The 22,724-nt window shown below is 44.7% G+C and overlaps 1 protein-coding gene across 1 annotated transcript; it reads left to right on the top strand.

The window, feature by feature from the left end:
• Positions 1-878: 878 nt before the first annotated feature.
• On the top strand, positions 879-19,479 carry LOC137334381 (ankyrin repeat and SOCS box protein 13-like). The gene is made up of 6 exons (XM_067999097.1): positions 879-1,031; positions 2,342-2,491; positions 3,842-4,032; positions 5,381-5,574; positions 12,169-12,297; positions 18,638-19,479. Exons 3-6 carry the CDS (start codon positions 3,852-3,854, stop codon positions 18,875-18,877), a joined length of 744 nt encoding a protein of 247 aa, XP_067855198.1. The 5' UTR covers positions 879-1,031; positions 2,342-2,491; positions 3,842-3,851; the 3' UTR covers positions 18,878-19,479.
• Positions 19,480-22,724: the final 3,245 nt, after the last annotated feature.

Below are 22,724 nucleotides of genomic sequence, written 5' to 3'. Positions count from 1 at the left end.
GAAGTTATGCAGCGAGTTGTGGTCTGGAATGCCATGCATTAAAGGGTGGTGGAAGCAGATTCAATAGTAACTTTCAAAAAGGAGTTAGATAAATACTTGAAGGGAAAACATTTACAGGGCTATGGGGAAAAAGCAGGGGAATGGGACTAGTTAGATATCTCTACCAAAGAGCCAGCACAGGTACGATAGGCCGAATGGCCTCATTCTGTGCTGTCTCATTTGATGATTCTTTAATTTCCCCCACATAGAGAGTAACACACCTGATAAAACTCCACATACAAATCCTATAGTAAATTAATTTATTGAAACAAGATAAATATTTTGTACATGATTAGAATGGGCTAGTTCAAGCATGGGGCTTGTTTTAGTACTGTTGCTTTTTATGAGGTAGCTTTCACCAGAGCAGTCAGTCCTCCAATTTCCTATTTTCTCTTTCCAAAGCCGTTGACTCCCTGAGGTAAGGTTTTTATGGGTACCACTTGTCCTCCAGTCTCTTGCCTTCAGGTGTGACCATGGGGCATAAGTGCACGTTAACCACTCAACAGTCAACCCCGCTCTTGTCCTCACTCAAAAGTCCACAAATACAAACTTTCCAGCACACAGCATTAGACAACAATCAGGCGAGGGAACTTTTGCTGAATTCCTTTGCTCCTTTCCTGGTTGCCAATTGTAACCTCCCTACTACTACTACCACCCTGAGATGGTTTCTGGTACTTAAGGACTGCAGTATAAGTCAGGGTCTGCGGGAGGTAATTATAAAAGAAAAAGAAACGAAACAAAAAGCTTTATTGCAAAATGAGACCTTAAGGACCAAGGGGCTGAAGTGCTGGCTCTCGGGAGCGCGCACGCGTGCAGGGTAGCTTTGGGTACAGGGTCGGGGATGCGCGCGCATACGGTGGGGGAGGAGGCCGGCGTTCAGCACCGCGGAGAGCGGCGTAACCAGGGTAACGGGCAGCAAACGGAGGGTATGGAAGCGGCGGCCTGGGCCAAATGACCCCATTTAACCGTGGTGGCCGAGCTGTGCGACCGAGGTAAACGCATCTGTATGATAGATTTATTCGCTCCCGGTGTAAGGGGCGGCACCGACTGGGCCCGAGCCCGGGCCCGGAGTTTAATGCACTGATTCCTCGATTGTTCAATGTGTGAAGCTCGGTAAATTCTGCCCAATATTCCCAGTCCCCATGTCCCTTTTTGCTTGTCTGAAGCCCGGGTGGGTCTGGCCTGTCTCCCCCTCTATCGGTGTCTATTTAATCGGCTCGGGCTCCTTTGTTTCCTTCTTTTGTGGAGCTGATGGCTCCAAAGATTCAGGTCCTTTTTATTCTTTTGTTAATGCAGCCTCATCAGGAGCCTCTGGTATTGCTGGAAAAACGAACTGAATCACGGAATGTGATCCCAAAGTAAAACAAACCCAATTAATGAAAATAGAATTTGGCTTTTTTTTGGTGGCCCTGGTCCTGATGTAACCCAACTCCTGTGTGGCAGGAGGGGGCACAATTGCAGCCTGACCCCTTGGAGCAGATTTACCCCCTGGAAGGTCACTGAAGATAGGAAGCCCAGGGAGCACAGACTGATCATCAAACTCCTTACAGATTAGATGCAAGGTCATATTTAAGCTACTGGTCCAACCCAGATAAATTCCATATAAGCATAAGATTTTTACTTTATGAAATTAAATATTTTAAGCTGTTCTGCCGCTGCCAGCCATAGCTTAGCTGGCAATGATTAGCTGAGCTCTGCAGATCAGGATGGTTTTGGGTTTTATTTCCTGTCTGTGCTGTGCTAGCCGATATCAGCGAGTGTGGTAATAGCTTCAGCCTTTCTGGATTTTAGAGAGGAAAGTCATCATTCCTGCTCCTGGCGTAGATATCTAGTGATCCCTGGAAATGGTGTAGCTGTCATAGGACATGGTCGGGCTTGGTTGTGATGCCCCAATAGTCAAACACCCTGCTGTCACTCTCTGCCTAGGCTCACGCATGAATAATGGCTACTTGGATAAGGTATCTCATAGTGACCAGCACATGCAGAATTGTAGCTTAGCAAAGAGTCGGCATCTTCAGGAGAGGAGGGAAGAAAAAAAAATGACAGGAAAAGTGGGGATAAAGAAATGGTTTTCTCCTTTTAAACAAAAGCTTTCCATTTTATTTTCATCTTGTGAATGGAAACATTTCAGGACTGAAATCTCCACTATCCAAGGATTTGTGTTCCAACTATATTTTATCCCTTGGCTGTCACAGGTGTTTAGTGACTTGCCATTCAGCTAGTACATGGAATGTTTTAAAGAACATTTACTGTAAACCTTTTAAATAAATTTGCTGCATTATATATCTGTAATCTTCTACAGAGGATTGGACTCTGGGCCATTATAGGATCTTCAAGTGCCTAGGGAGCTGAACCAATTTCCCACAGCAGGACAGAACTGTGATCATACTTCCATGACCAATAGTATCACAGGGAAAGGCACTTCCCAGACGGGCAAAATGAACAATTGCTGGTAGGTCTTTTTAAATCATTGCATATATGACCGTTACTGCTCAATGCCTATTTCCCAACAGTTCAGAGAGTGGAGGAATTATCAGTGCCCATAACTCGTGGCATGCTATGTTTCAGATCTAAGTCAGTTGCAAAGTGGCCATTTCACCACAAGAAAGACTGCCGATCACTGAACCACTCATCCAGGTTGACTCACATATTTTATAGAAACTTGATACATTTCAAACTAATGAACCTGGTCGGTGACATTATCTTTGACCACCAAATCAATGTCTTCTTGAAATTACCTGAACTATGCCATTATGCAAAGATGCTTTCTCGTAGAGAAGGAAGGTGAGTCAACCCAACTTTTATGTGCCTCTCCTAATGGCTGGCTGCAGATTAACATTCACAGAAGTCGAGGAACTGGTCACTTGTCCACTTTGTCAGTCAAAATATCTTATCCACATAAGATAACGTAAAGGGGAAATGAAAACAACTTAAAAAATGGAGGAATAACACTTAGGGTCTGAAAATCTGCGAGCCTTCCGGTGCACTGCCACCATGAATCGGAGTGGCAAAGTGCGGCGGAAGGCCTGCAGATTAGTTTGGAACCCTGATATGCTTTACTTTTCATGGGTCCTTGTCTTGGGTGGAACCTCTGTTTGCCCTACATATGGTCCCCTGCGTCAGAGGGGTGTAGATATGGGGAGGAACCTCCCAGGCCAAGTGTTTCCTCAGCTCCAGCTTGGGGTCTGCTGGGCAGCCAGAATGCCAGGTGAAACTGAGACAAATTATAGCTCCTCAAGTACTGTTACCAAATTCAACATAGACTGAGACCTTCTGGTTAGGAGAAATATTTTTACTCAGAGGATTGTTAGGACATGGAATGACCTCCCAGAAACAGTGTTGGAAGCAGTAGCCATTGTAGCTTTTAAAAGGGAAATGGATAAATATTTTTAAAAGAAAAATTTAAAATAGCATGGGGAAAAAGCAAGGGAATTGGATTAAGTAGATAGCCATTCCATAAAGGCAGTACAGGTATGATGGGTCAAATGGCTTCCTTCTGTGCTTTAAAATTCTATGATCTTGGCTTGTGTGGCTTAGCACAACTCTAGTGCCTTTATTCATTAGGCCATTGGTGGAACCTTGTATGTCATTTTTTTTTAAATTGTGGTAATAGTTTTTTGTATTTTGTTAGAAGTATGAATGATACTGTAGAATGCTTTTATATCCTCTTTGAGGATGTCTTTGGTTTGTATCAGCCCATTTATCAGGATACCCAGGAAAAATTGAAATTTGGATATTTAGATATGGAGGGGTGGCATGAATGTTCACATTATATAATGCTCAGTTTCTTGCTCCCTTGCAGAAGCACCACAATGGGATTTTATATTAGCTCCATGTCAGGGACTGAACTGAAAAGCACCAGATTCCAGACAGGGGTTCAGCAGGAGAGACAATACCACACAGCACCCAACTACAACTACAAATGGACTGATCTACACTCTGAGGCAAGCCGAGGGAACTTTGAAAGACTGCAGACATTGCTCCGCATTGCAGGTATAATAGGCCAGCCCCTTAAATATCACTAGTGTCCCAGTGGAGGATATGTGAGGCAGTACTGTTAAAACACTGACCTTTCAACTTTGGAAGCTGTTCTGAATCCACAACATTGCCTTGCATTTACGTAGCATCTTTAATTAAATGAATATCCCAAGATGCTGCACAGAGAAGAAAAGAAGGTCACGCAGTAGAAGAAGAGTTAATAGAGGTGACTAAAGACATGGTCAAACAGAGGAAGCTCTTAAAGGTGAGGAGAAATAGCAAGGTGGCAGGGCGATAGGGAGGGAGTCCCAGAAAGTAGGGCTGAGATGACCAAAGTCTCTGCAAATGATAGTGGAGTTGGGTGGAGGAGGAAGGAAGATGCACAGGAGGCAATCATTGGAAGAATGGAGTATGTGAGCTGGGACATGGGACTGGAGGAGATTGCAGAGGTAGGGTGAGCCAAGGCCATGGAGGAACATGTAAATGAGGACTAGGAGTTTTAATTCTAGTGTGGCCAATAGAAGTTGCACACGACAGGGAAGATGGGCGAGTGGGACTTAGTGTGGCACAGATGTGGAAGGCAGAGTTTTGGAAAAGTTGGAGCTTGGGAGGGTGTCAAGAGCAGCGTTGGAGAAGTCATGTCCGGAGGTCACAAAAGTGTGGATAAGGGTTTTAGCAGCGGAGGAGTGAAGTTGGGGCAGATGTGTTTTTGACAGGATATGGGCTTTGAAACTCAACTCAGAGTTGAATATGACACTGAGGTTGTGCATAGTTGACTGCAGACTAAGCAGCGAGCTGGGGAGGGGAGAGGAGTTTGTGGAAAGGCTGTGGAGTTTAGACAGGAGCCGAACAGGATAGCATTGGCCTTGCCAGTGTTAAAATAGAGAAAGTTCTGGTTCATCCACAACATTTAGTTCAGAGAGGAGAGATTACGGTCTCATCCATCTAGTGAACATTGTATAATATAATGCAGTGGAAATCTGGTCTTTTGCCCTTGGAATCTGACCCTGATTCTTTTAGGTGTAATAATTACCATACAGTAAAGTTTGTGTTTAATTTTCAGTACACAATTGAGCTTTGAATATATGCAGAGAATTCCCATTGTAAATGTTGGAGTTTTACAACAAAAAGAGTGGGATATTACACCTTCAGTTCTCAGTGCTGAACCCATATACTGATACAGAGTAGAGGGTATGTTATTCCTGACAGTACTGACCCTGTGTTTTGGTACAGAGTAAGAAGCTTCTAATAATGTGATCCATATATAAGGCTTGATTGTAAAGCATAATTAAATGCATCTGATGTGTTGTAATATCATTACAGGACTGGAAGTTATTTTTTTGATTTTCATCTTCCATTTCAGGAGCAGATCAGATCAATAAGAACGATTACTATGGCAAGAGCCCCCTCTACTGGGCTGCATACAAAGGTAAGCGAGCTTGCATCGAGTTACTGCTGGAACATGGTGCAGACGCTAATAGCCGGTGTAAACATGGAGCAACTCCACTCCATGCTGTAATTGGGCTGTTTCCTGACTGCGCCCTGCTGCTCATACAGGTTAGTGCTGTGGCATGGCACTGAGCACAAGGTTTTGTTGTTCCAGATCCATATGGGATAACCGTAAATAACCAATAGCATCACAAACTAAGGCTAGAACTTTGGGATATCAGAACACAGTGGGGAAAGTAATACTGCCTGTTTTAGAATTCCATGAGGTATATTTTTTTAAATAATCCTACAACCACACATTTGTCGTGAAATTTGCCTGGGGCCAAAACACACACTTGCTATTAGCCCTGGCACACAGTAGATCTGTTCCCAGTGATAGTGCAAAATCTCTGTTGCAGCAATAAGATTATTCTCTCTTCTATCGCCCCCACCCACAAGCGTCAGCACTGGATATTTTAGAAACTGCAGCTAAGCAGGAGACTTACTAGTCAACAGAGGAGCAGAGCATTGGCACTCTAGACTGTTGGCCATCTGATTTTTCCAATCTCGTAACCACTATAAAAGGTAACAGGTAAATCCAATAAAAAGCTTTAAAACAATGTTTAAAAAAAATATTAACAGCGTAGAAAACAGGGAACACACTGTGTCCAATCTACTCACATAAACTGTCAACATGCAGAATATTATTAAATCGACATGGAATACCAAATCAAGGATCATTCTATCAGAAATAATTGTGGAAAAAGTGAGGTATTTTTGTCTAGTTTAGGTTTGGTGTCTGTTCCTTTAAATTCAGTCATAATACACAAGCAGTTTAAAAAAAAACTACTGCAGTCAAGATCCCTGTGCTAAGGCTATCTTGATACAATGTGGGCGATTTTAATCCACCCCGTTTGACGGGAATAGGGTGGCTGCAGCAGTTAAAATTGCCTCTGAAAACTTACCGGCTCATTCCCGCTGCATTCCTGCCCACCGCTACCTTAAATGAGCCCGTTTTGTTAGGAGGTTGAGGTGCCTGCCTATGATGTCAGAAGGACCCCAGTGGCATTTTAACCACCGACTGAGTGGGGGTCCCATCGCGGCCGCCCCACTCAGTGTAACCTGGTCTACAGGAAAGTAAGTGTTAAACTTTCTTCAATGGGTCTTGGAGGAGCAAAAGCAGAAAGTCTGGGCCTCTGCTACCCCTCCCCCCCCCCCCTCCCGCAACTATGAGACCCCGCCAAAACCTCCCCCCTCCCCTCCCCACAACTTACCCAAGTTTGGGCGGGTAGCCTCTGGGCCGCCTGATCTTTGCCTGCCAATAGTTAGCCATCTGCCTCTTTATGCCCATTTTGGGTGGGCAGCTGACCAGAAGGATATAAATGTGGCCCAGGAGTTAAGATAGCCCGGGCCTCAACTTGATGACGACGGGGAATTTGGTGTGTGCCCCACTTCGCCCCCAGTTAAAATTTCACCAGTTACAGACTGAAGAGAGGGATAGTTCAAACTTAAACAATAATGTATGATTGAATCTTTATATATGACTGATAGTTCCATTTTAAATTTGTGGTCAGATATTCAAAATCCAGGACCACCCGGTAACTCTTTTCTGGGATATGAATGGAAGGGTCAGTTTTGTTTGAAAATCTCCGAGAGAAGTAACTGGTCAGTTTAAAACTCCTGAAAGAAAGAAGAGTTGGTTTGAAATATCCAAGAGCCAGTTTAGATTAATATAGGCTTCTGCAGTGCTAAGTAATGCAAGAAGAAAAAGAATCACTGTGTATATGGAAAAGTTTTTACAAATGGTTAGCTTAGTTCTTAAAGTTGCAGTCTTTCTATTATAGAATCATAGAAGTTTACAACATGGAAACAGGCCCTTCGGCCCAACATGTCCATGTCGCCCAGTTTATACCACTAAGCTAGTCCCAATTGCCTGCACTTGGCCCATATCCCTCTATACCCATCTTACCCATGTAACTGTCCAAATGCTTTTTAAAAGACAAAATTGTACCCACCTCTACTATTGCCTCTGGCAGCTCATTCCCGACACTCACCACCCTTTGAGTGAAAAAATTGCCCCTCTGGACCCTTTTGTATCTCTCCCCTCTCACCTTAAATCTATGCCCCCTCGTTATAGACTCCCCTACCTTTGGGAAAATATTTTGACTATCTACCTTATCTATGCCCCTCATTATTTTATAGACTTCTATAAGATCACCCCTAAACCTCCTACTCTCCAGGGAAAAAAGTCTCAGTCTATCCAACCTCTCCCTATAAGTCAAACCATCAAGTCCCGGTAGCATCCTAGTAAATCTTTTCTGCACTCTTTCTAGTTTAATAATATCCTTTCTATAATAGGGTGACCAGAACTGTACACAGTATTCCAAGTGTGGCCTTACTAATGTCTTGTACAACTTCAGCAAGACATCCCAACTCCTGTATTCAATATTCTGACCAATGAAACCAAGCATGCTAAATGCCTTCTTCACCACCCTATCCACCTGTGACTCCACTTTCAAGGAGCTATGAACCTGTACTCCTAGATCTCTTTGTTCTATAACTCTCCCCAACGCCCTAGGTCCTGGCCTGCTTCGATCTACCAAAATGCATCACCTCACATTTATCTAAATTAAACTCCATCTGCCATTCATCGGCCCACTGGACCAATTTATCAAGATCCCGTTGCAATCCTAGATAACCTTCTTCACTGTCCACAATGCCACCAATCTTGGTGTCATCTGCAAACTTACTAACCATGCCTCCTAAATTCTCATCCAAATTATTAATATAAATAACAAATAACAGCGGACCCAGCATCGATCCCTGAGGCACACCGCTGGTCACAGGCCTCCAGTTTGAAAAACAACCCTCTACAACCACCCTCTGTCTTCTGTCGTCAATCCAATTTTGTATCCAATTGGCTACCTCACCTTGGATCCCGTGAGATTTAATCTTATGTAACAACCTACCATGCGGTACCTTGTCAAAGGCTTTGCTAAAGTCCATGTAGACCACGTCTACTGCACAGCCCTCATCTATCTTCTTGGTTACCCCTTCAAAAAACTCAATCAAATTCGTAAGACATGATTTTCCTCTCACAAAACCATGCTGACTGTTCCTAATCAGTCCCTGCCTCTCCAAATGCCTGTAGATCCTGTCTCTCAGAATACCCTCTAACAACTTACCCACTACAGATGTCAAGCTCACCATTCTGTAGTTCCCAGGCTTTTCCCTGCCGCCCTTCTTAAACAAAGGCACAACATTTGCTACCCTCCAATCTTCAGGCACCTCACCTGTAGCTGTCGATGATTCAAATATCTCTGCTAGGGGACCCGCAATTTCCTCCCTAACCTCCCATAACGTCCTGGGATACATTTCATCAGGTCCCGGAGATTTATCTACCTTGATGCGCGTTAAGACTTCCAGCACCTCCCTCACTGTAATATGTACACTCCTCAAGACATCACTATTTATTTCCCCAAGTTCCCTAACATCCATTCCTTTCTCAACCGTAAATACCGATGTGAAATATTCATTCAGGATCTCACCCATCTCTTGTGGTTCTGCACATAGATGACCTTGTTGATCCTTCAGAGGCCCTACTTTCTCCCTAGTTACTCTTTTGCCCTTTATGTATTTGTAGAAGCTCTTTGGATTCTCCTTTGCCTTATCTGCCAAAGCAATCTCATGTCCCCTTTTTGCCCTCCTGATTTCTCTCTTAACTCTACTCCGGCAATCTCTATACTCTTCAAGGGATCCACTTGATCCCAGCTGCCTATGCATGTCATATGCCTCCTTCTTCTTTTTGACTAGGGCCTCAATCTCCCGAGTCATCCAAGGTTCCCTACTTCTACCAGCCTTGCCCTTCAATTTATAAAGAATGTGCTTACCCTGAACCCTGGTTAACACACTTTTGAAAGCCTCCCACTTACCAGACGTCCCTTTGCCTGCCAACAGACTCTCCCAATCAACTTCTGAAAGTTCCTGTCTAATACCATCAAAATTGGCCTTTCCCCAATTTAGAATTTTAACTTTTGGGCCAGACCTATCATTCTCCATAGCTATCTTAAAACTAATGGAATTATGATCACTGGTCCCAAAGTGATCCCTCACTAACACTTCTGTCACCTGCCCTTCCTTATTTCCCAAGAGGAGGTCAGGTTTTGCCCCCTCTCTAGTCAGGCCATCCACATACTGAATGAGAAATTCCTCCTGAATACACTCAACAAATTTCTCCCCATCCAAGCCCCTAATGCTATGGCTGTCCCAGTCAATGTTGGGAAAGTTAAAGTCCCCTACTATTACCACCCTATTTTTCTTGCAGCTGTCTGTAATCTCCTTTCATATTTGCTCCTCAATTTCCCGTTGACTATTTGGGGGTCTGTAGTACAATCCTATCAAAGTGATCTCTCCCTTCTTATTTTTCAGTTCTACCCAAATAGACTCAGTGGGCGAACCCTCGGATATATCCCCTCTCACTACTGCTGTGATGTTCTCCCTAATCAAGAACGCAACTCCCCCTCCTCTCTTACCTCCTGCTCTATCTTTCCTATCGCATCTGTACCCTGGAACATTGAGCTGCCAGTCCTGCCCCTCCCTTAGCCATGTTTCAGTAATAGCTATAACATCCCAGTCCCATGTACCCATCCATGCCCTGAGTTCATCTGCCTTGCCCATCAGACTTCTTGCATTGAAATAAATGCAGTTTAATCTAGACTTCCCTTGGTCTTTGCCCTGCTTTCTCAGACCATCTGTCCGGTCATGTTTTGTACACTCTCCCTTACTGCCTTTTGTTTCTGTCACCACTTTACTTCCCACTGACTTCCTGCATCGGTTCCCATCCCCCTGTCACATTAATTTAAACCCTCCCCAACAGCACTAGCAAACACTCCCCCTAGGACATTGGTTCCAGTCCTGCCCAGATGCAGACCGTCCAATTTGTACTGGTCCAACCTCCCCCAGAACCGGTTCCAATGGCCCAGGAATTTGAATCCCTCCCTCTTGCAGCATCTCTCAAGCCACTACTTGTCTACTTGAAGATTTAGATAATAGATTTTCTACTGTAAATATATAATTATATTACACCTCCATTAGATTATTTGCTCATTTATTGGTTAATAAATTTGCTTTCGATGGGATGCTATATCACATTCAAAGACTGGAGTGGAAGAAAGTACAAACAAACTTGGAGTGCGATCTTATGAAGGCATAAGGTAAATTCCAGCAGTTTAAAAAAGTTGCCATGCCTGGTGTGCTGTTCAGTTCCCACACACATTATCAACAGCCTATCTAAATCTCAAGGCCACTCTTGAAGGAATGGGGAGATGGGACTCGCCCATATGAATGATTTAAGATATGGGAGTCAAAATAATCTATAGTAAGAATGCTAAAGATCCAAAAATGGAATAGTAATATTTCTCCTATTTTGTCCCAATATCCAAGGCAACATTATAAGGAACCCCAAACTACTTTTTATTATACACCGGCTAGAATTCACTGGGTTGAATTATTTTTAACACACAAAACACAATGCTAATGATTATTGAATACCTGGGAATGAGTTACAGGCTGTCATCTAATTGAGGAGTTCAGTTGATTCTTGTACGAAATAATGGATACCCGGGGTGATTTATAGGCTGTATACAATATAATACTATAATATGGTTATGGATCCACAATATACTATGTTCTTTTCCCTGATAAAGTTGATCACTAATTTAAATTGGAGAATTCACAGTTAATAGAATAATTTAAAGCTTACCAAACAACGACGTGGAATTGACAGTATCTGTGGAAATTTTCAGATATTGGTCTCCCATCAACCTGCACTCTTTAACACCTTTTTGTATTACATATTTCACATTCCATTGGTGGAAATTTGGCCAGTTAATTGTAGTTCAGAGCTGCCAAATCTGACTCCGATTCAACTGCTTTGCCTCAATTGAGATTGTTAACTGGTAGAAGGACAACGTGTCTGCTCCAATATACAATGGATTTTTCTTCTTCAGAAATAAGTTCAAAATTCACCCATTTCTGGTTATGAACATCACCCCTCCACCAAACTAGTGGGTGCAACCGGGGTTTTTCACGTCGATATGTGCCTCATGAATTTTATAATTTCACACATTAAAAACCGGTCAATCAGGGTGTACCTGCATTGATGATCATTTTCACATCTCAGGCATGTTGGATGGTGTGCTAGTATAGAACAGAGTGGTAGGACATGTTAGTGCCTGTAATGCTCCATGTGGTGAGTTTCCCATGCCACTTATGCCATTTTTGGAACATCAATTGTGCACTTCCCTATGAGAAAAGAAATCAGAATGAGTATAACCACAAGCTAATCTCCCAACCTCCTTGCAGCTGGTGACAGAGTAACATTGCTGGAGGCTTGGGAACATGTTGCCTGCCCCCAGATTTTCAGTTGGGGGTGGTGTGTTTTCCAGGAACATCAAAGAAAAGGAGAAAATAATAAAATATCTCACCAAACAGAAAATAAGTAAGTCCATTGTGGAAGAAACTCCCTGCTTTCCTCTAATCGCACTGTAATCTTTCATCATGTAACTACCTGTGAAAGATCAAGGGCAATTAGGGATGGGCAATAAATGCTGGCCTCGCCAGCACCCACATCCCATGAACGAATAAAAAAAAAAGATAAGGAAAGTCAATTGTATTTATAGATCTAGAATCAAGCTTTTGTTTTTCCTCTCTTTTCCATTTCAGAATGGAGCGGATGTAGATCTCCCTGACAACTGGGGTGTGACTCCCATGTACCTGGCTGCCTGCAGCGGACAACTTGACTGTTTGCGACTGCTTGTCCTGGCTGGAGCAAAAATCACGTACAAAAATAAGGTATCGAACCATTGGTGCACCAGCAACAACAGACACAGTGGGGTAGATCTTGACTTTGTGCGATAGTGTACAAAGGGTGATAGCGAGTCGGCAGCCCATTTTACATCTCTCCCGATTTTTATTTCTATCGGGAGAGATGTAAAACGGGCTGCCAGCTCACTATCAAGATCTATCCTAGTGTTTTTTTAAACTTCATGCAATTACACAATTACATTAATCCAATCTACCAAGAAGGAATCACCAGTGTGAATTTCTCTGAGGTATAGCTTCAAGGTTCACTGAACTGAACTTTCCCAAATGCATTGGTACATTGTATGTTCAGTTCAGGAGGCCATTTAAAAAGCAACAGATCTGTACCATGAGACTTTGTGCACGTACTGTGTCGTAGGCCTGACTGTGTGGACAGCCTCAAAATGTTTGGCAACTTGTTCTGCTGGGTTGATCACATTAAGTTTTACAAAGTATAATGTTAGAGAGATCCAAAAAATCCCTGGCAAATATGTGGTGGAAGGGGTCCAGTGAATCCTAAATTTGGGTGGGATGCAGAAATACCAGAATAATGGAGCCTCCCAATTTGCGCAAGGGCTTGTCTGCCCCAAGCATGGCCCCTGATGTCAGAGGAGGCAGGAGCAAGGGGAATTTCCTCGGCCTCGGCCTCTCTTTTGCCCAGTGATCTGGACGTCCGGATGAATCTGGCATACAGGTTGCTGAGCCAGCAAATGTGGACTCAGCTGAGATTCCAAGCCTTAGTCCAGACGTGGACACCCCTGAAAATGACAGCACTATTAGTGATATTGGAGGGAGCCGAGTGGAACAAACTTAAAAATCCTCAGAGCTGCTAGTGCTGGTTGGCGAATGAGCAGCTTTCCAGTACTCCATTTCCTATCCTTCCCTTCTGCAATAGGCACCCAACATGCACCCATACTAGTGCAGGCACTCACTGAACACACGCAGATTATTTGACCCTGTCCTGACCCAGGCACTTGCACCAATGGAGTGGGTCTGAGGATTTTCAGGGCCAAAATCTAATTCTACATCCTGGGATAGAGTTTACACTCATTTACACGAGTAATATCAGCGCAATCCGAGCGAAGTCGGCCAAACTAGCGCAAAAGAATGGGGAATTTTAAATGCGAGTTACGCCCAAAACCACTTACGCTTGTGTTTTTCGCAATTTTTTACACTGGTTTAAGATTCAATTCGCCCGGATCAGGCCCGGCCCACAAAACTGGCCACGCCCCCAGGTCGATGTTGCGAGATTGCGCCGATTGTGCTGGTTAGGGAAGGCTCTTCAAATTGCGCTCATTTTCTTAGGTGCACAGGCACTAGTAGGCATGTTTTAAAAGTTTTTACATATCAAAAAATATTTAATTTACGAAGAAGCTGACTTGTGTACACCAATGAAACTATTGAATGGTTCAGTATAGTTTTTGACAGTCATTTTCAGTGATTTTAAATCAGTTTGTTCACAGGTGGACAACTGGACAATCTTATTAAAAATGCTTATTTTTTGTGATAACCCCATTTCCAGCTGAATTAATAAAACCGCAGCAGGTTACCACTCTTAAATACATCAATGAATACTTTTTAAATGGAAAAAATAAAAACGATTATGTTCCATTAGGCTGACCAATTGCGCTGATTCATGGAAGATCTTACGTTTGTGATAATGCAAATGAATTTTATCGGAAACTTGAACTGTAACGTGACCAGAAGAATATGCTGATAGGGTTAGATGAAGAGGGGTGGGAGGAGCACAAACGCTGGCATAGACCAGTTGGGCCGAATGGTCTGTTTCTGTGTGTAGACTCGATGTAACCAGTGCAATTTCAGGTGCATTTTGGGTGCAATTTCCCAATTGCGCCCAAAGTGGAAACTCTATCCCCATAGAAACAATTTTACACATATGGAATTATTTTCATTATATGGAATTAGTCATATGGATCAGTTAATAAGTCACATGGCACAGCTCAGGACTATAATAATAATTAGCTCTAATTTTCGTAAATTTACTAAAAACTAGTGAATGGTTGAGTTGGTTGCCTTTCCCTCCTTTATTGACCTGTGCCCTGGACTCTGACAGGAAAAACAGGCAACCTAGACGTCTGTGCAAGCTGTGGCAATATTGTTCTGTCCAGAATAGGTGGGGAGGGCGGAGATGGAATCTCCTGTCCTCATGTTCCCATTTCTGTCATCTAGATATCATGCTTTCAGTTTGGTGCAGTGCCTGAATGATGTGGGAAAGACCAAGTCTGAATGTTTGCTGCAATTGCAATGAATAAAGAATATGACAAATGACTGTAAATATACCATAGATGGCAGCTCAGTAATGTGAGCACAGGTTTCAAGACCTGTTTTGTGGAGTTCCTGATTTTAACCATGGTATGCAGAGGGACCCGGTATCTCCCTGCAAAGGCAGGGAAAATCCTACCTGTCAGCCAAAAGTAGCATTGGCAGTGGCCTAGTAGCTGGCAACTTGCCCCACCTTCTTGGCCACAGAGGCACATGGTACCTTTTAATAACCTTTAGTTTTTGGTCAGAACTCACTGCTTTAGATACATTTTAAAATTTATATATAAACCAATTTCTCTGGTCTGGACTAATAATCCGGAGTCATGAGTTCAAATCCCACCATGGCAGCTGGGGAATTTAAATTCAATTAATTAAATTCAATTAATTAAATAAAATCTGGAATTAAAATACTAGTATCAGTAATGGTGGCCATGAAACTACCGAGTTGTCGTAAAAACCCATCTGGTTCACTAATGTCATTTAGGGAAGGAAACCTGCCGTCCTCACCCGGTCTGGTCTATATGTGACTCCAGACCCACAGCAATGTGGTTGATTCTCAATTGCCCTCTGAAATGGCCTAGCAAGCCACTCAGTTGTAAAATCTCATTAAAAAAAGTCATAATAAGAATAAAACCGGACGGACCACCCAGCATCTGACCACTAGGCACCGGACACGACAAAGGCAAACCAAGCCCAGTTGACCCTGCAAAGTCCTCCTCACTAACATCTGGGGACTTGTGCCAAAATTGGGAGAGCCGTCCCACAGACTAGTCAAGCAACAGCCTGACATAGCCATACTCACAGAATCATACCTTTCAGCCAACGTCCCAGACTCTTCCATCACCATCCTGGGTATGTCCTGTCCCACTGGCAGGACAGACTGACCAGAGGTGGTGGTACAGTGATATACAGTCAGGAGAGAGTGGCCCTGGGAGTCCTCAACGTTGACTCTGGACCCCATGAAATTTCATGGCATCAGGTCAAACATGGGCAAGGAAACCTGCTGATTGCCACCTACCGCCCTCAGCTGATGAATCAGTCCTCCTCCATGTTGAACACCACTTGGAGGAAGCACTGAGGGTAGCAAGGGCACAGAATGTACTCTGGGTGGGGGACTTCAATGTCCATCACGAAGAGTGGCTCGGTAGCACCACTACTGACCAAGCTGGCCGAGTCCTGAAGGACATAGCTGCCAAACTGGGCCTGCGGCAGTTGGTGAGCGAACCAACACGAGGGAAAAACTTACTTGACCTCATCCTCACCAAACTACCTGTCGCAAATGCATCTGTCCATGACAGTATTGGTAGGAGTGACTACCGCATAGTCCTCGTGGAGACGAAGTCCCGTCTTTGCACTGAGGACACCATCCAACGTGTTGTGTGGCACTACCACCGTGCTAAATGGGATAGATTCAGAACAGATCTAGCAGTTCAAAACTGGGCATCCATGAGGCGTTGTGGGCCATCAGCAGCAGCAGAATTGTATTCCAGCACAATCTGTAACCTCATTGTCCGGCATATTCCCCTCTCTACCATTACCAACAAGCCAGGGGATCAACCCTGGTTCAATGAGGAGTGTAGAAGAGCATGCCAGGAGCAGCACCAGGAGTACTAAAAATGAGGTGCCAACCTGGTGAAGCTACAACTCGGGACGACATGCATGCTAAACAGTGGAAGCAACAAGCGATAGACAGAGCTAAGCGATTCCACAACCAACGGATCAGATCAAAGCTCTGCAGTCCTGCAGTCCTGCCAAATCCAGTCGTGAATAGTGGTGGACAATTAAACAACTAACAGGAGGAGGAGGCTCTGTAAACATCCCCATCCTCAATGATGGTGGAGTCCAGCACGTGAGTGCAAAAGACGAGGCTGAACCATCTTGAGCCAGAAGTGCCGAGTGGATGATCCATCTCGGCCTCCTCCCGATATCCCCACCATCACAGAAGCCAATTCTTCAGCCAGTTCGATTCGCTCCACGTGATATCAAGAAACGGCTGAGTGCACTGGATACAGCAAAGGCTATGGGCCCCGACAACATCCCGGCTATAGTGCTGAAGACTTATGCTCCAGAACTAGCTGCGCCTTTAGCCAAGCTGTTCCAGTACAGCTACAACACTGGCGTCTACCCAACAATATGGAAAATTGCCCAGGTATGTCCTGTCCACAAAAAGCAGGACAAATCCAATCCGGCCAATTACCGCCCCGTCAGTCTACTCTCAATCATCAGCAAAGTGATGGAAGGTGTCGTCGACAGTGCTATCAAGTTGCACTTACTCAACAATAACCTGCTCACTGATGCTCAGTTTGGGTTCTGCCAGGACCACTCGGCTCCAGACCTCATTACAGCCTTGGTCCAAACATGGACAAAAGAGCTGAATTCCAGAGGTGAGGTGAGAGTGACTGCTCTTGACATCAAGGCAGCATTTGATCGAGTGTGGCATCAAGGAGCCCTAGTAAAATTGAAGTCAATGGGAATCAGGGGGATAACTCTCCAGTGGCTGGAGTCAAACCTAGCAAAAAGGAAGATGGTAGTGGTTGTTGGAGGCCAATCATCTCAGCCCCAGGACATTGCTGCAGGAGTTCCTCAGGGCAGTGTCCTAGGCCCAACCATCTTCAGCTGCTTCATCAATGACCTTCCCTCCATCATATGGTCAGAAATGGGGACGTACGCTGATGATTGCACTGTGTTCCGTCCCATTCGCAACCCCTCAGATAATGAAGCAGTCCGAGCCTGCATGCAGCAAGACCTGGACAACATCCAGGCTTGGGCTGATAAGTGGCAAGTAACATTCGCGTCAGACAAGTGCCAGGCAATGACAATCTCCAACAAGAGAGAGTCTAACCACCTCCCCTTGACATTCAAGGGCATTACCATCGCCGAATTCCCCACCATCAACATCCTGGGGATCACCATTGACCAGAAACTTAACTGGACCAGCCATATAAATACTGTGGCTACAAGAGCAGGTCAGAGGCTGGGTATTCTATGACGAGTGACTCACCTCCTGACTCCTCAGAGCCTTTCCACCATCTACAAGGCACAAGTCAGGAGTGTGACGGAATGCTCTCCACTTGCCTGGATGAGTACAGCTCCAACAACACTCAAGAAGCTCGACACCATCCGGGACAAAGCAGCCCACTTGATTGGCACCCCATCCACCACCCTAAACATTCACTCCCTTCATCACCGGCGCACTGTGGCTGCCACAGGATGCACTGCAGCAACTCGCCAAGACTTCTTCAACAGCACCTCCCAAACCCGCGACCTCTACCACCTGGAAGGATAAGAGCAGCAGGCAGATGGGAACAACACCACCTGCACGTTCCCCTCCGAGTCACACATCATCCCGACTTGGAAATATATCGCTGTTCCTTCATCGTCGCTGGGTCAAAATCATGTAACTCCCTTCCTAACACCACTGTGGGAGAACCTTCACCACACGGACTGCAGCGGTTCAAGAAGGCGGCTCACCACCACCTTCTCAAGGGCAATTAGGGATGGGCAATAAATGCTGGCCTTGCCAACGACGCCCACACCCCATGAACAAATAAAAATAAATGAATAAATAAATGAAATGGGTGCTAGCCACTATTTGGTCCTTCTTGGACACGATGCCCACTTCAACATTTGAACTCAAGATGACTTGTCACAGTAAATAGAGGTGAGACTGAAAACAAGTGAGGTGCCTCCTTGTTATGGTGAGGTCTGTTTGCTGGAAAATAAACGGGTATGTGCCTTCAACTGGAGGATAGCATATTTTCAAATAAAAGTGGTGCAGGTAATTCAAGTATACTATATATATTTTTGAAAATCTTCTTTTGGTTTCAGCTCGAACTTCTCCATTTAAACAAAATAGAAGTAACCATTGGGAAATTTTAACTTAGATGTTTTGTCAGAACAGCTTCTAAAAAAATTTCTGGTGATATTAAATTGTCCCTTTTGTTTTAGATTGTAGACCCATCAGCACACAGTTTAAGTATTAAGTTGTGAAAGTTTAAAACCACTGAGCTTGAGACCAGTGACACTTTGAAGTGTGTTATTATTTCAGAACACCGGAGAGGCCCCTAAACAGTTGGCTTCCAAGACTGCCTTCCTGTCCTGGATAGATGGTTATCAGAAGAACCCACTGTCACTGAAGCAAACCTGTCGGCTGAAAATCCGTAAGTTTGTTGGCTATCGGAGGCTGCATGCCATCAGGACGATTGACATCCCACAGTCACTGAAAAATTACCTTATGTTTGAGGACCTGATGTTGTACGATTCTGCATCTGGAGTTGGTTCGGTGTAACCATGTAGACCCCCTTTCAACATCCAAAGTTGCTTTTCAGTTATATCAGTACCAGATTCCATGACATTTGAAGTGCCTGTTATTACTGTCTCTACAGTTCAGAGTTTTTGAGTCTGAGTTCCATGTTCAAATACTACTGAGAAGGATGCAGTTTCTTTATTCGGTGGAATTTCTATTGATTTTTCTCTCTTTTTAATATTTATGTATTAAACAATTTCTTAGCTGATTCAAACAGAAAAATTGTCACCAACCACAGTACAGCCTTTTTCAGACTTAATGAGCACTTTGGGTAGCCTGTAACAGAAGTAAACATTCGAACTCAAAACGACTGTCATCACAGAATTTCAGTAAATGGAAGTGAGACCAAACACAAGTAAGGTACTTCCTGTTCGTAATGATGAGGCTGTCTGCTGGTTGATCCATTTTTACTGCAGCATCATGTAGCTTCAGTGAGGATAATGTCAATATTCCCTCTTATGAAGCTAATGATGTCACATTAACTCCCTCATGAATGCATTTTGACGGTTACCTTGAATGACATCATTGAGTGAAAACAATGTTTTACATTTATTAAAAGTTGCAATAAATAAGAAGTGCATATTTAAACAGTGATTGTTGCCATTGGGATCCCTTTTTTAAAAAATCAAACAGTTTAGGGTAAGTGACAATCCAAGTGCCAAGTGGTAATCCTTCGTATGGGAGCCGAGAAAGTAAGTGCTCCCAGTTATTTGACGGTGGGAGCATTACAGTCACGTCCCATCCCATTCTCGTCCAACGTTTTTACAATTTCACTTTCTACTATTATATCAAGAACCAGAACCTTAATTTTGCCTGCACCTTGTGCCCTGGGGAACTGGGGCCAGTTGCAGCCCTCCAAATGCCGCACTGGCTAAAATTGGCTAACTTATACTGGTTGGGTATCAGATCTGGGAGCTTCATAGTCTGCATGGCTGAGTACAACATTGGGTAGTGCATTTACCCACCAAATCATTGCTGGAGCTCATTCTTTTAATGTTTTTCTAAGCAAGGTAATGCAGCAGGCTGAAACTCAGTGCATTGTGCTGCAGGTGCAGTTCATGATTTTACACTTGCGGTTTTCGTGCAGTGAGTTCCCAAACTCAGTAATGGGGAGATGTTGCGTAGAGGTCAGGCATTTACAGGGAAGAAGGAAGAATCCAGTTGATGGCTGTACAAAAGCATAGGCAGAGGTCCTTCTTACTGGCCCCTCAGCGGGGCTATGACACAGTGTATGAGAGACCTAAGGGGCAAAATAATCCATTGTCTTCCAGGAAATACAGAAAGATTTTTAAAATTATTTAAATAGTTGCAAACAGTTTGGTGCAATGTATCCAACATTGGAGGAAGAATGGATTTGGGGCCCATGTGTCAATACATTCAAAATGGACATATTTACGCTGCACATAGTGACCAGAATAATCCTCCCCCATTGTTGTCAGCAGGGAGACGACCTTCAAGTAAGACCTGAGGTCTTTCAACCAGGGTAGTGGGCACTTGTTGGTTAAATTTGGAAAGTATCTGCAAAACTGTTAGTCTGAACAATATTCATGCATTCGCTGGAGACTACTGTTCGGGTAGATCAAAGGAGAATGTAGGGGGTAACTTTCCGACTTCATGCACCCAGCAGGGAACCTTGCCCACTGGCAACTTATATCAGATATTTGGGCACGCGCTGCACATGCCAAATTTCCAATATGCATTCTCTGCAGGCGAAGCTCCCTGCAAGCGCGGTCTGAAAGTACCCTTTTGGTTCAGTCTTTAGAAGCAGGTGTTCTGCTTTAATTCTGCTTTATTATTACTGTTTTAACAATGAATATTGATGACACCATGGGCAAACTGGGCAGATGGAGCTACTGAATACAACAGCGTGAGGGAACTGAATTAATCTTGGTGGAAGTGAAGGCCTACATTTCCCATGGGTACTGTTAAAGCCTGATAAAGCCATTTTGCACTATGTTTTTCATTGGAGATAATGGGCTCAATTTTAAAACCGAAGTCCGGTTGCGTTGAGGGTGGGGGAGGGAACCCTGAAGTCTCACCGGCAATTAAAGCCGGCGGGAAGGTATTTAAAACACTAAATCAAGTACTTAAAGTACTTCAAATGTACATAAATCCAATTAACTATGAAGGCAAGCGATTTCAACGCTGCCTCAACGTGTGAAACACGCCATGGTGAAGGAGCCATGTTTCAGCCAGCAGCCATTTGGATATTTAAATGCCTGACAGATGGGGATAAAAGGTGAGATATTGCAGCAGGGCGTTTAGTTCTCTCAGACAAACTTTTGGCTGGGAGATCTTTGTGTTCAGACTGAACATTCTTGGTTTCCACTCAGAATTGTTCTGTTTACACATACTTATCAACTTTTCGGACCCCCTCAAACTGACACCACTAGGTTGGGGGGGGTGTGATGGCCGCATTCACCAGTACGTCCGAGGACGAGCAACATCGCCATCCTCGCCAGGCACGGCGTGAACTTCCGCCACTTGGAGCTCCACGACACAGTGCTGCATCACAGGCACCTGCACAAGAGCGCAGAGGGGAACAACAGAGAGAGCGATGTCGCAGGAAGCACAACCCTTGCCAGAGTGTCTACAGACCGAGGCTCAGCTTCCTGGACCTCTCTGAGGAGCAGTGCATACGGAGGCTGAGAGTGTGTCGCCAGATGGTTGCAGACACCTGCAGCCTCCTTCATGCCGAGCTGCTCCCGGCTGGGCCTGACAGCATCTCATTACCCGTTGCTGTTAAAGTCACCACTGCCCTCAACTTCTTCGCCTCCGGATCATTCCAGAGTGCCACCAGTGATATCACCAGGGTGTCTCAGTTATCTGCACACAAGTGCATAAGGCAGGTCACCGACGGCTTGTTTCGCAGTGCCTCGCAATACGTCAACTTCCCCATGGACGACCTCAGCCAGACGGAGAGGGCAGTGGGATTCCGCTCTGTGGCTGGCTTCCCATGGGTGCAGGGTGCAATCGATTGCATGCATATAGCAATCCGAGCACCTCCACATGAGCCAGGACTGTTCATCAACAGAAAGGGGTATCACTCCATCAACACTCAGCTCGTTTGTGACCACCGCAAAAGATTCCTCCATGTGTGCGCCAGATTCCCTGGCAGCTGCCACGATTCTTTCATTCTGAGGGAATCCAACATCCCGGGCTTCTTCTACGCACCGAACATCCTTAAGGGCTGGCTCCTCGGGGACAAGGGATACCCCCTGCACACGTGGCTCATGACACCTCTGAGGAACCCCATCAGTGAGCAACAGCGTCGATACAATGACAGCCACATTGCCATCAGGTCTATAATTGAACATGCGATAAGGTTGCGATTTCGGTGCCTCGATTGTTCTGGGTGAGCGCTTCACTATGCACCAGCGAAAGTGGGTCGCATTATTGAAATGTGTTGTGTCCTGCACAACTTGGCGCAACAGGGAGGTGTACTGGTTGAAGAGGCCCCATCCTCTCATCCACCATCCATGGGTTTGTCCTGCTCCTCCCCATCCACATTGGGGAGGAGCAGGACAAACCCATGGGCAGAGCAGCGGCTCACCTGGCTGCTCATGAGGCCAGGGAGTCACTCATGTGTGAACAGTTCTCCTAAGATCAGAAAATGAGAAGAGTTCAGTCCTCACACCGCCTGGAAAGATCAACGCCAACACCAGCCACCACCAACCCCCCACCCCTCCCTGCACAAAACAGTCCTACAACTACACATACACCCATTCTAAAGTGACCCACTGGGTGGCATCAACTGTCACTGTTCATGGTGAACTACATGAAAGGGCGCTATCACAAATGCCAGTCAAGAATGGGCACGACGTAGTGG

This window comes from Heptranchias perlo, chromosome 17 (genome assembly GCF_035084215.1).
Source record: "Heptranchias perlo isolate sHepPer1 chromosome 17, sHepPer1.hap1, whole genome shotgun sequence".
Taxonomy (NCBI): Eukaryota; Metazoa; Chordata; class Chondrichthyes; order Hexanchiformes; family Hexanchidae; genus Heptranchias; species Heptranchias perlo.
This window is presented reverse-complemented; position numbering and strand designations above follow the sequence as displayed.